At 45.2% G+C, this 13,392-nt stretch overlaps 2 protein-coding genes across 3 annotated transcripts in view; one reads left to right on the top strand and one right to left on the bottom strand.

Annotated features, from left to right (window-relative positions):
• taok3a (TAO kinase 3a) overlaps window positions 1-9,699 on the top strand; it is a 33,752-nt gene extending 24,053 nt beyond the window's left edge. For both annotated transcript variants that reach the window (XM_035378553.1, XM_035378554.1), the window contains 7 exons: window positions 278-514; window positions 2,024-2,152; window positions 3,852-4,055; window positions 5,123-5,362; window positions 6,292-6,504; window positions 7,485-7,667; window positions 8,238-9,699. In XM_035378553.1, the coding sequence (XP_035234444.1) occupies window positions 278-514; window positions 2,024-2,152; window positions 3,852-4,055; window positions 5,123-5,362; window positions 6,292-6,504; window positions 7,485-7,667; window positions 8,238-8,399 (1,368 nt within the window). In that variant the 3' untranslated portion in view covers window positions 8,400-9,699. The remainder of the gene's footprint in view (window positions 1-277; window positions 515-2,023; window positions 2,153-3,851; window positions 4,056-5,122; window positions 5,363-6,291; window positions 6,505-7,484; window positions 7,668-8,237) is intronic.
• Window positions 9,700-9,854: 155 nt separating this feature from the next.
• pebp1 (phosphatidylethanolamine binding protein 1) lies at window positions 9,855-12,358 on the bottom strand. The gene is made up of 4 exons (XM_035378555.1): window positions 12,112-12,358; window positions 11,427-11,536; window positions 10,996-11,096; window positions 9,855-10,297 (listed from the first exon to the last, which is right to left on the bottom strand). Exons 1-4 carry the CDS (start codon window positions 12,244-12,246, stop codon window positions 10,080-10,082), a joined length of 564 nt encoding a protein of 187 aa, XP_035234446.1. The 5' UTR covers window positions 12,247-12,358; the 3' UTR covers window positions 9,855-10,079.
• Between the last annotated feature and the right edge of the window lie 1,034 nt (window positions 12,359-13,392).

Raw genomic sequence — 13,392 nt, 5'->3', positions numbered from 1 at the left:
ATGGTTGGGAGGGGTGAATGGGTGTGTGTGTGTGTGTGTATGCATGCGTGAGTGTGCACGTGTGTGTGTGTGTGTGTGTGTGTGTGTGTTCCCGTTTATACCAAGTTTTAAAAGCCATCTTAGTGGTCATCAAGCGCAGAGCACCCCCTACCTCAGCCTGTGGAAGTGCTCTGTCACTTTTGGGACCTCCCCTCTCCCTCCAGGAGGCCCTGGCTTTACTCACCGCTAATGCCCCCCCCCCCCCCTGCCCCCCCCCCCCCGCCCTTGCGTTCCCCAGGTTACGAGGCAGATCCACGAGCATGAGCAGGAGAACGAGCTGCGGGAGCAGATGTCGGGCTACAAGCGCATGCGGCGGCAGCACCAGAAGCAGCTGATCGCGCTGGAGAACAAGCTGAAGGCCGAGATGGACGAGCACCGGCTGCGGCTGCAGAAGGAGGTGGAGACGCAGGCCAACAACGCCTACATCGAGCTGGAGAAGCTCGCCAAGAAGCACGCCATCTACACCGAGAAGGAGGTGGGGGCTCCGGTGGGGCTTGGGGGGGGTGGGGGTGGGGGTGGGGGTGGAGTGGGGTGGAGTCCAAGGTGCTGATATCTGTTGTTTTGGACTTCCTGCCCTCATGTCATGATGTGACCTACCCAAGCAGGAGTGTCGTGAGGGGAAGGGTGGGGAGTTAGGATTGTTCCAGGGGCCCTCAAAAAATATTTTGAGGGCCCCTGGTGGCACCCCAGTACGCAGGTCGGAACACTCTTGTAGAAACTTCCAGCAAGATGTTCCGCCATGATTATTCCTATAAACCTTGCAGTCTAAATGGACACTAGTCCAAACTGCTTTTGGATTAACTATGAATCAGTAATACTGTACTAATTCTAATAAAGACCATGACAACTGTGACGATCATAGAATATTACCAGTTGTGTAAAGACATAGGTATGGCAGCTCTAAGCATGATTGGGTTTGTGACATGCATGTAGAGCAGGTCTCTAACCTGCTCGTTGGACGGTGGTCAGTAATGCCAGCCTGATATCAGCAGACAGATGGGGAGAGGTGGGAAGCTATAGCTGATCAAGGGGAGCTAGTTTTCATCTAGGAAATATGAGTCTAATGATCTTTCATCCAGGATAAGGAAAACCTTACACAGTCCATTTTGGCTAGCTAATCTAATGGTGTCCCTAATGTTTAAAAAAAACTAGGCTGTATATTTTTCACTGGTTGATGCATTCTTATTGATCCTGTGAAATCTTACTACCCCACAGATCCTGTGGCATGTTTTCATTTTAACATGAGAAGAACATTGTTTATTTCAAATCACTTCAGAATTCACAATTCTTTAGCATAACTAGAGATTTGTGTTGTTAGTATCATTGCATATATTCAGTTCTTAATCTTATATCTGTAGTTAGGAGAACCTGAAGGGAGACCAAGAGAAGTTAAGTTCCTTGAATATAGACACATTTACCTCCTATTTGTTGTAAAGAGATGTTAATTTAAGTTTAGGGTGAGAACTACAACACCCATGGGTGTCTCACGACTGAGCAACATCTTAATAATGCCTCTAGTATAGTGACACCAGAGTGTCATAAAATGAGATGGCATCATAACTTTGGGTTCATTAAGACGTGACACCAAATGCAGTGCTTATATTATCACCTAGCAGTAGCATTGCGTGCGTTCTGAATTATCATTGCTGATTTACCTGCAGATGATTTCCATGTTCCAAGTCAGTGTTCGAAAATGGCCCCCACCAAAACCTGGGGGGAGGGGGGGGGGTGTTGCCGAGACAATAATATCATAATTTACATTACATTACAACCACTTGGCACTCTTCAACGTAGTGACACAAACTGGACTGACTATTGCACAACTAGCTTCTGAAGCTGTTTTTTTGTTTTAGTGTCTCTCTTGCTGGTGTTCACAGCGCCGTTTTCAAAAAGTACCAAGCAACCAGCACTCCTTTTTTTAGCCGCCTTCCCCTCTTCTCTCAGTGGTTGACTCTCGTTCTTTTCTCCTGCCTGTCTTCCTCAGATGAAGACCACGTCGGCAGATGAGAAGAAGTTCCAGCAGCAGATCACGACCCAGCAGAAGAAGGAACTGACCACCTTCTTGGATACCCAGAAGAAACAGTACAAGCTCTGCAAGGAGAAGATAAAAGAGGCTCGTGCTCTTTCTGTCCTTCCCGAGAGCTGATTGGCTTGTACCGATAGCAGGCTGTTTCCAAAGCGCCCTTTAACAGCACTGTGGCTTACAGTCACAAACGTACAGTAGCAGAAAGTGGGCGGGAGCACAGGGTAGTTATCGACTCCCAATTGGTTGCCCAGGTCTTTTCTGGACCAAGATTGCAGCACATTTAAATAAACATTGGAAGGAATTAGCTAAATCAATTCACTAAATAGCACACAGCACCGATTACGGTATACATTTTAGCTATTTAAATTAGTTTTGAAAAAACAGTAAGACATCTTTCTCCAAGATATGTCTCAGATAACTGGGTGAAATTTGAGCTTCTTTGCGATATGGGAGCAACAGATAGTGGCCATTTTTCATCTAAGACAATTTGCATGATGCTCAATTGCTGGACTGCATTTAGAGAAGGTCCATTCTCATAGGTGGTCACTCCAACAGTTATCAACATTGTTGGAGTCATTCAGGTCTTTGTACATGAGAGTATTTAAACTGAGGATGTCTAAATGCTGGCCTGGGAGATAATTCTGAAGACCTGATTGCTGAACCATCTCATTGGGCATTAAGCACCTCGTTGTTTTTTAAGGATTCTTTTCAGCCTTTTTCTTGAAAGACTAAGGTGCTTGATGGAATTCTGGGCGGGGCAGGAGTGTAGAGGTATGAGGGTTTAGAGGGTGTATATGGCTGCCGTACACTTGCGAGCATGAAATGTTTTACACCGGATCTTTACGTGAACCTCTGAGCTACAGACGAAACAATTGAGACAGTGTACAGTGCAGCCCATCGTCAATTAAAACGCCACTCGGCATTGAGTATCTGTACGGGAGGGAGATTGACCTGCTTACTTCCCACAATCCAGTAAACAGTGGAGGCTGGTACGGCGTGACCTCACGGGACTTTGTGTGGTTTCGTGTCGGTCGTTATGCGGTCATGCTGTGAATTAGCCACGTTGGATGGTGGACTGTAATTGAACTTCATCAAAGGGGGTTACTGAAGAGAAATTCTATCTGTCTGTTTAGCCTCGTGTAGAAGTTTCAGTCAGATGTGTCGTACAAGTTAACAAAACAAAAATCATCTCCACAGCCTAAAATTTCTGCTTTAAAAATGTTATTTTATTTAAATCATCTCTTCCCCTAGTTCCATATTCATCCATGTAGCACGTTGCCTAACATGCTTGGGGCCCCTTCAGAAATATTTCATATTGCTAATTCCTCAGGTGACCCCTGCTTGTCCTGCAGTATTCGTGATAATATTGCAGATTGCAGAAGAGCTTAACTGCTCCGCCAGCAGACTAGGATTTGGCAGCCCTGGTTGAAAGAGCAATGCCAGGATTATGAAACAATGCTCGAACACTCGCTTTGATTGATTAGGTGTATGGGGGTTGCTTGTTGGTTGGATGTTGGATGTCTCAGCAGCTGAGAAGCACAAGGAATCAACATGAACATCATGAAGCCCATAGTGGGTGGTGTTCCTATGGACTGGTAATCACTAGACCCATCCGAACCAATCACAATTATTGGCATTTCTTTGCATTCAGTGCTTTGATTGGTTAATCTCAGCGAGTCACCCGTAGCACATTGTTGTTGCGGCCATTTTGGTGTTCATGGAACCTCACTGTCCCCTCAGAGGCCCCCTTGCCTGGTTTTAACCCTCTGTCCCCCCTGTACCCCAGGAGATGAACGAGGACCCCAGCACGCCCAAGAAAGAGAAGCAGGAGAGGCTCTCCAAACACAAGGAGAACATGCAGCACTCTCAGGCCGAGGAGGAGGCCCAGCTCCTCAGCCAGCAGAGGGTGTACTACGACAGGAACTGCCGCGCCTTCAAGCGCAAGATCATGGTGAAGAGGCACGAGTTTGAGCAGGAGCAGATACGAGAGGCAAGCTCGCTCCCTTTCTCTCTCCCCCTCAGCTCTCTCTCTCTCCCTCTTCCTCTCTGGCTTCCCCCCTCTCTATCTCTCTCTCTCCCTCTCCATTGATTCAGTTCATGCAAGTGAACTGAATCGACGGAAATCACATTAAATGTCTTCTATAAACAAAATAATTGAAGGGTAAAATTTTTCAGAAACTTTATTTTGATTGTCCTATGAATTATGTGTGGTTGGAGTTTTATTTGACAGGTATTATAGCAAATTATGTTAATATTCATTTTGGCCATTATAGTGCATCCTTATAAGCTGTTTTTTTTTTTTGTTTTTTTTAAACACGATTCATAATTAACCATAATAATCATTATATATACGTACGTATTTGCAGCCTATAATTATTTTACGGTTGCTGAAAAAAGTTAGTATGCATTTGAAAATTAAACCCAGCAGAAGTGTCTGTTTGGGTGTACCAATCGCAAGCAGTTGACGGACCTGACATTCATATTTTACAACACCCGTCCCCTTCCCAGAAAATATATTTCTTTTTTAAAAGTATTACCCAGGATGCTCTTGCGTCAAATTGGGTGACAAAAAGAGAGAAACATAAATTCCAACCGTTACTGCCTAGAGCAGAATCTGAATTCTTTGGTGGGAAACATTTACATTGTTGTGCAAGGGAAGGTGACCTCTCCTGGTGTCGCCAGTCTTTGTAAAGCAGATTAGAAAATAAGCAACGCAAAAATGCGGTAATATTCAAATCTGGAAGGGGCTGGAGTCGGTTTAGGGACAAGATTTTGGAGGTGTTAGAAGTCTGAAACCTCACGATGGTTCCCACTAACCGTGTGCCAACATTTGTCATAAATAAATAGTGTGTGACACTAAAGCCAGCATAGCAGTGCAAAAGAACTTCTCTGGTGTTTTCCAAGGCCTTGTTTTGTTTTCCAATGTTCTCGTGTGGAATGTTTTCTTGCACTGCCACGGTTGAACTTCTACCAAAGTGTGCATGAATTATTACAAATAAGGCGAGTGCAAATTAACAGTTACATTATCACCCTCCACCCCCCCCCCTCCCGTTTCAGGAGCTGAACAAGAAGAAGACACAGAAGGAGATGGAGCACGCCATGCTGATCCGTCACGACGAGTCCACCCAGGAGCTGGAGCAGCGGCAGCTGAAGACGCTGCAGAAGCTGCGCATGGACCTGATCCGGCTGCAGCACCAGACCGAGCTGGAGAACCAGATCGAGTACAACAACCGGCGGGAGCGCGAGCTGCACAGGAAGCACGTCATGGAGCTCCGGCAGCAGCCCAAGAACCTCAAGGTGCCCCCCCAAACCTCCTCCCCACCCCCCCCTTCCTGCAGCCATGCACCACTGCACCCACTCGTGCTGGGTCAGACCCAGAGTTACAGCCCCATGACTTTCCTTAATTCACCTAATGTTACGGGAGAACTATCTCAGACATTAGCACTTTGTATAATACAAATCCTTTATTTTTTTCATCTAATATGGAGCCAGCCAGATGCTAGGAGGTTGCTGACCGATGTTCAACCGTGCCACTGATGCAGTCGCAAAATGTGTTTTACTGAGTTGCAAAAGTGTTTCGGAGTTTCTGGATGTGTCAGTCTTATCTAGCTTGCTGCCTTGAATCATTGTCCCCATTTAATGCAACAACACTTGGTATGACCTGAAATGTCCTCCCTCCGTAGTTCTTCCCACTGGTAATGAGTTTCTGAGGGGCCAGCAAGTGTCCTGCATGTTAATTCAGTTAATGGCTTACCAAGCCATATAAGGGAAAAAAGGGACCCCTTGTGGAGTTCAAGAGCAATTCTGGCACAGTGCTAGACTCTCTCTAGACCAGAGATCTCAAGCTCCAGCCCTGGAGAGCTACAGTGTCTGCAGGCTTTTTCAGATTACTTTAAATCAGACGATTTGGCCCTGGGAAACATGGCATGCGGAGCCTTTAATTAAGAACCGAATTGTTGAAATGCACTGAGAACTAGCAGACACTGCAGCCCTCCAGGACTGAGTTTGAGATCCCTACTGTGGACAGAAGGCTAAATTAGGAGTGTTGATAAGTGGAATGCCCTTTTCTTGTCACCGCTAACACGTTTGTGCTGGATGTTTTTACATTGTAGGCCAGGTTTGGTGCATTAGTGCATTAGAAATTATCTCAGGGGAAAATAAGAGTAGGTTGGTTGCCGTGGTCATCAAACTCACGCTCCCTGTGTCCCACCACCACGCATGAGCAGGCCATGGAGATGCAGATCAAGAAGCAGTTCCAGGACACGTGCAAGGTGCAGACCAAGCAGTACAAGGCGCTGAGGAACCACCAGCTGGAGGTGTCCCCCAAGAGCGAGCACAAGGCCATCCTGAAGGCGCTGAAGGAGGAGCAGACGCGCAAGCTGGCCATCCTGGCCGAGCAGTACGAGCAGAGCATCAACGAGATGATGGCCTCGCAGGCGGTGAGAGAGAGCGCCCGCCCACTTCGCCCGTAACTTCCACCTGTTCCTCACAACTTCCGCGTGTCCCTCACAGATTCTGCCTGTCCTTCACAGCTTCCGCCTGTCCCTCACAGATTCTGCCTGTCCCTCACAGCTTCCACCTGTCTCTCACAGATTCTGCCTGTCCTTCACAGCTTCCGCCTATCCCTCATAGACTCTGCCTGTCCTTCACAGCTTCTGTCTGTCCCTCACAGATTCCGTCTGTCCTTCACAGCTTCTGTCTGTCCCTCACAGATTCCACCTGTCCTTCACAGCTTCTGTCTGTCCCTCACAGATTCCACCCGTCCCTCACAGCTTCTGTCTGTCCTTCACTGCTTCCAACTGTCCTTCACAGCTTCTGTCTGTCCCTCTCAGCTTCCTCCTGTCCTTCACAGCTTCATTCTGTCCATTACAGCTTCTGTTTATAGTTGCCTGTTTAAAGGTGTACAGCTTCTGATAGCTGAGGCATTTGCTGGTCTTCATTTTTACTCGGTACATAATTGATCAATTGAAGCATCGGATTACACAGTTAATTCACTTCAGTCGGTTACTGGTTTTAGGGTGAAAATAAAAAGCAGACACTCTAGTCCTTTCAGGGTAAAAGTGTATACTACTGATACTACTAAGACCCTTGTTTTACACTGAAATGCTTTCTTACACTGAAAGGCCACAGCTTCTCCTGGTTTTCAGTATATTTCAGCACTGTAAGCGCTTAGTTTAAATCATTGATTGGCTAAAGAGTCCGTATCCCTTCCCGAGGCCTAAATTAGCTACCGATTGAAGGGAAACCACAAAATGGCACAGCCCATCCAGGATGGGGAGGTCTACAGCCCCCCCCCCATATTGGACATGGCACAGGGGCGCAGTGGGGAGCGATGAGCCGTCTGTTGCCCCCGGCTCCAAGATGACTGTGTTCTCTCTCTAACCACCCCCCCATACCCCCCCCCCCCCGCCCCGCGCAGCTGAGGCTGGACGAAGCTCAGGAAGCAGAGTGCCAAGCGCTCAGGCACCAGCTCCAACAGGAGATGGAGCTGCTCAACGCCTACCAGAGCAAGATCAAGATGCAGACGGAGGCCCAGCACGAGCGCGAGCTGCAGAAGCTGGAGCAGAAGGTGTCCCTGCGCCGGGCCCATCTCGAACAAAAGGTAGGCCCCCCGCGTGGGATTCTGGGATAGCGGAGGACCTTACGTAATGCGCTTTCCTTCTGAGGCTTTCTGACGGAAAAAATCCCCCTGACGGTTTTGACGCTCGTTTCGGTGCGCAGCGTCGAGGGAAAATGGAAAATAATTTTTTTTAAAATCCGTTCCCTGATAACAGACCAGGTCGGTTATTGATGCTGCCCGTGTGGATTTTCTTGCACAAAGGCAGCCGAGTCAGCCGTAGATGTGTAGCGCCCTCTGCTGTTCTGTTGACACCTTTCCCACGCCAGCAGGCTTCAAAAAACTACATTATGTCATAGTTAACTCTGTAGGATCCATGTCACAAATAGCAAGTGCGACATTACGAATTATTATAAAGGATATGCTGGCAAAATGGTTTCATACTTGGCTGAGTTGTCCTGATCCTTTGATAAAGACGCAGGTGTTCATTTAGAACTGCAATGAACTGGTGAATTCACGTATTCCTTTGTCATTATCTGGATTTGACTCATTTTGGTACAGTGTAATACTTTTGTGCGGTAGCGTTTATAATGTTTAATGATTTTGTGCGTGCAGATTGAAGAGGAGCTGGCTTCGCTTCAAAAGGAACGCACTGAGAGGATCAAGCATCTGCTGGAGCGGCAGGAGAGGGAGGTCGACACTTTCGACATGGAGAGCGTCCGGCTGGGTTTCGGAAACCTGGGTGCTTTAGACTACCCCAAGGAGGACTATAGATGAAACGAGATTTTTTTTTTGCCATAACACCTTGTCCACTTCTCCTTAAAAGACGAGCCCTTTGCTACTGACGTCACTTTTTGGACTAGTGCCTGTGTTGTCCTCGACTGTCTGGGGCAATTCCTGTCCCCTCGTCACATTACAAGATAAAATGCTGGATGACTCTCTCGGTTGGTCTTTTAAAAAACAAAATGTCACAGTATTGATGTTTTCTTGTGCAATGATAACTTTTTGGTGAAAACTGAAAACAAAACAAACAAAAAAAAATTACAAAAAAAAAAAAAAAAAACACAAAAAAATTTACACAAACCAGTGGATGTACGTTGCATAAGGACCATGCGTTAGAGATGATTTGTCAGGCTGTGAAGAAAGGAAAACTTTAAAAAGACACTCTCCTGCAGCCTTATATTATTCACTGCTTCTCTTTTTGGTATTTATTCATCAGGAAAATTTTATTAAGATTGAGCAATTTGATACGTTTAAATATGAACTCATACGATGTACATATTGGTAGTTGTGTACGTTACTTTGGAGAAAAATGTGATTATAGATTGCTGCCGGAGGGCGATAATGCCCTTGGCATTAACTGTACCATAATCATTCTCTGCGTTGGCAGACAATGTGAATTATCATATGTGATTCCCAACACCCAGGCAGCACACAGGGCTTGGGACGGTCATGTATTTTGTGTATAGAAGGATTTATGGAGAGCTTTTACTTATTTTCATATTGTATTTTAACTGGTCCTCTAATCAATTTTTTAAATGATGATTTTTTTTTTCTCCTCCCCTTTGTTCAGTATTCGGAGTTTAATTGGTCAGTGGGATTTGAACTTCCATCTAGATCATTATTATTGCTTTAACCACACTTTAAAGCTGTGTATTTTCTTACGATAAATCGGAAAACAAAATCAGTCAAAATGCTTTATTATTGCATGCACTTTAAAAGATTTTTCAGGTTAAGAGAAGCATGAATCTGTCAGAGCTTTTAATTATATTTGTAAATAAAAGTGCTCATCACACATCTTTTGTTTTAATACGCGTTGCTGTACATTTGCACCACCGTCCTTGATACAGTAGGGCCTGGGTCCAATCAACATGGGTCCTTAAAGCGCACTTCAAATTAAAGGCAACTGTTTTTTATAAGTTGGCCGTGTTAATTTTGGTTGTCGCTGCATGTGCTGCAGCTAACATCTGCATTTATTCCTAGTCAAACTGAAGGTTATGTTGACTGAATCCCAGCCCCAAATCTCAATTTACCTTTAACTACGGAATTATGTGAATAAAGCAAAGCATACATTCTTTAGCGCTGTGCTACCCAAGTGTAGTAGTGTTTGATGTTGAATATTTGTTTTGCCCAACAGTCTCAAAGCATCTTTTAACGAGTGAATGATCATTTTTCATTGTTCAAAGGTAAAAAGAAAAATGTGTATTCAACAGACCAAACGAACAAGCGGAATCACTCGGTCAACAATTCATTTATTATGGTCAGTGCGACAACATCCGGTGCAGTCACCGGTCCAATCTTTCAAGAGGTTAATGGGAACTTTTGCAATAAATCACGGTGTTTGAAAAGCAACGCTTGATCATACAATGGCCTTTTGTCAGTTATAGGGATCTACACAGCTTATTTCCGCTCTCGTGTTTTTTCTGTGTCGCTGCCGCGGCAACGCGACCGACTGGCCTACTTTCCGGCGAGCTGTTCGTACAGCTTCGGAACGTAGTCGTCCCACTCCGCCTGGTAGCAGCTCCCGGCCACCGGCGCTCCCAGCTTGTACTTCTTCCGGAAGTTCTGGAGCTTGAACTTGCCTCGGTTGTCGCCCGATCGGTTGGTGAGAACGGACTCGGTGCAGGAGATCGACCCGGGCTGCTCGTAGACCAGCCACACGTAGCGGTGGAGACCTTCGGAATCGGACAGAAGAGTAACAACATGGCCAGTGTTGGCGTACTGTGCACCCGGGTTTTGAAGTGCACTTGGGCTTTTGGGTGGGTGGGGTCTTCTGTGAGTGAGATTGCGTGCATAAGGTGGTGTGGGTCGGTCACTGAGGTTGTGGATCAGGGGGATTGAAGATTTTAATATTCCCCTTACTTCGGGGGGGGGGGTTCCAGTCACAATTAGGTGGTCAGACCCACCCTACCCCCCCCCCCCCCCCCCCCCTTGTCATTTGCACCCTGCTGTGCCCCCTGCTGGCCAAGTCTACAGTGGGAGAGAGGGGTCTCATTCTGCAATCTGTCCCCTTCCAAACAGAAGCTGAAGTGGCTTTTTTCCACTTTGGGCATTAGCGCCAATACCAAAGGCAGAGAATTCACTGAAATGCTTTTAATGGTTTCTGCCAAAGTTCTCGTTTACAATTCTGCTGGGTGGAGAAGGAACACTGCCAGGCCTAGTAAATGCACTGCTCTAGAATACAGGTATGTGCTGTTTTGTGTACCGTCCTTCAGTTTTAAAAACGAAGGCTCAGAGCTTAGAAACATATAGGTTTGGATAGCGATTGGATGAAAACACGCACTTTTTAGAGTATTCCTTCACACTGATATGTTCATGTGAGTTACACTATAGGTCTCTGTGCCAGTATTTTAGATTACTTGGCTGATCTTACCAGTTCCTTTGGGCGGTCCAGACCCAACATAGTCAGACATGGCGCATCCACTGGCGATGTCATTTCCTTTCATGTTCACCACTAGAAAGTGATGCCATTCCCTTGGTGACAAAACAAAAACGATAAAATAAAAACATTTAAGTTACACGAAGATCTATTGGGTTTTTTTTTTTTTTTTTAGCAAACTGAACGATAGGCCATATTTAACGGTCTAGAGAATTTTGAATCCTGTTTTGGAGTTTGTATCTCAGATCAATTTTTAAGCAGCTAGTATGTCTTAGTATTAACGGAACTTGCTTCAAGTAATAATAATGTACTGTGCGGTGCACACGAAATGCGGTGTTGTCAGCCAATCAGAAGCTAGTATTTATCCTAACCACGGTGCGTATGTTGTGTTCATTAATTTTTTTATGAAGTCCGCATACACCCACCGGAACTTGGGGTCTTTTCTACTCGGGGCATCTGGATCTGTCATGGCCAGCGTGTATAGCTTGCTGGAGTCACAACCATCCCACTCTATAGCTGTAGGACGGTTCTGCACCTGGAAACGCAGGCATAACAATTGTATAACAGATACCCTACGCAGAATGTGCCTGTCTTGCACGTGAGAGAATTGAAGCAAGACAAGGCGTGAATAATTGAAACCTTTTGGCAGTACACTACAAAAGGAATGAGAAAACGCTGTCACTGCAGGATGGGTCCATGCAGTCAACCCTGCTGCAGACATTCGCAGTGTCAGGGCTCGACTTCATCGTGCATGGCCAGCGATACATATATCGAACGAATATTATAGCACATCGTAAGGCCATCTAGCTAGATTGTTATTTAATGGAATTCAGCAAATTACAGTAGATGTTTACAGCGGTAGAACCAGTCAACGCAACTACGAACTAGTTATTCAACATGCATTACGAAAAAGGCATGGGTAGCATAAAATTTAGATTAAGTCAATTTGGTAACCCAACAATGTCATGTACACTCTTCCAGGGTGCATGCTTGCTACAAAACAAAAACTAATTCGCAGTGTCCTATATTTAAGCCATATTCATCAGACGAACTATGCAAGCACACGACAACCACACTAGCTAGCTAGCTGACGTTAGCTAGAGCGCTAACCTGGGTGGGTGTGAGCACTTTGCCCAGTTCGTCAATTTCAAGGGAGCCATACTTCACAACGAGAGGATGTGCAGGCTTCTCGTCCACTTCGTTGAGGGCTAATTCTCCGTTCCACTGATTTATATCCACTGGCATTCTGAATATCAAAACAGTTTGCCCGAACCACTGGTCTTTTGTCTGCAACTTGTCTGCACGCTGTATACTGTAGACCAATCTATATTTATACCAACGAATATGTCCTTTCCTGACTGACAGATGAGGCGACCAATTACAGTCATCGTATTCGTTTACAGTAGTTATGATTGGATAGCGAATGAATCAGTCTGACCGTAGTATCCCCTCTAGTCAGATGATTGGCTTGATGTGGCATGATTGTTACATCGGCTGCCCATCTGATTTATGTGTGCTTGTGGCCTAAAAAGAACATGTTCTGTAAAACTGCAGTGACATAATTTTGGAAATCTAGGCCAGAGGTCCAAATATATATATTTGTTGGCTCATTAAATGTGTCTAATTCTTTCATTTACCTACGGCTTCTGTCTGACAGGCAGGTACACTTGATTGACGTGAAATGTGGCCAATCTGCTGCTGTTAATGTAACTTTGTTACATTAAGTGTGCCCATTCATTCGTGGTGTGGTCACGTAAATGCCCAATATTACGTGATTGCAGCACGATAACTTTTATATTGGGTAAATCTAAAAGATGGGATTTTGTCCAGATGTGATATTGGTCTAATAACTTTTATGCCAATACAGTTTTCTATACAATTTAGCTTATATTCTATTAGATAACTTTGCCAGTCAGCGCAGGGCAATCGTGGTGGTGACACGATCTGGTCAATTTTCGGTTTCGCTTTCAATATCCGATGGATAATGGTAAATCTAAACTGGGATTTTCTTTTACCACAAATATGCTGATATACCTGTGTTGCTGTTATGCCATTACAATTAGCCAACAATTGTAGCTACTCGATTTTAGAAATAGAAACTACACACGGTAGAGGAAAACGCAAGCTCGTTAAGATAGTAGCTCCGCCCAACACTAGATGTAGAGATCTACTACACGCGCGCGCACACACACACACACACACACACACACACACACAAATGATGACTAGCGGTTGCACGCAGGATTTATTTAGTAGGCTAGACTCAAAAGTTGGATTTTTTAAAAGTTATAGACATGCTACACGCAATTCAATATATTTAATTGACGATTTCAACTTAATTTGTTTGTCATGGGCAATTATAGGCCTACCATTAATTGAAAACAAATATTC

Source organism: Anguilla anguilla, chromosome 10 (genome assembly GCF_013347855.1).
Source record: "Anguilla anguilla isolate fAngAng1 chromosome 10, fAngAng1.pri, whole genome shotgun sequence".
NCBI lineage: Eukaryota > Metazoa > Chordata > Actinopteri > Anguilliformes > Anguillidae > Anguilla > Anguilla anguilla.
Note: the sequence above shows the minus strand (reverse complement) of the source record. Positions and strands in the feature narration are given on the sequence as shown.

Excerpts from the sequence above, each read along its gene's own strand:
- pebp1 (XM_035378555.1), bottom strand. The coding sequence starts at position 12,246 with ATGCCAGTGGATATAAATCAGTGGAACGGAGAATTAGCCCTCAACGAA. Across the intron at positions 11,537-12,111 it reads AAGTGCTCACACCCACCCAG|GTGCAGAACCGTCCTACAGC; the intron begins GTTAGCGCTCTA and ends CTGCGTTTCCAG. Across the intron at positions 10,298-10,995 it reads TGGACCGCCCAAAGGAACTG|GTCTCCACCGCTACGTGTGG; the intron begins GTAAGATCAGCC and ends CCGATTCCGAAG.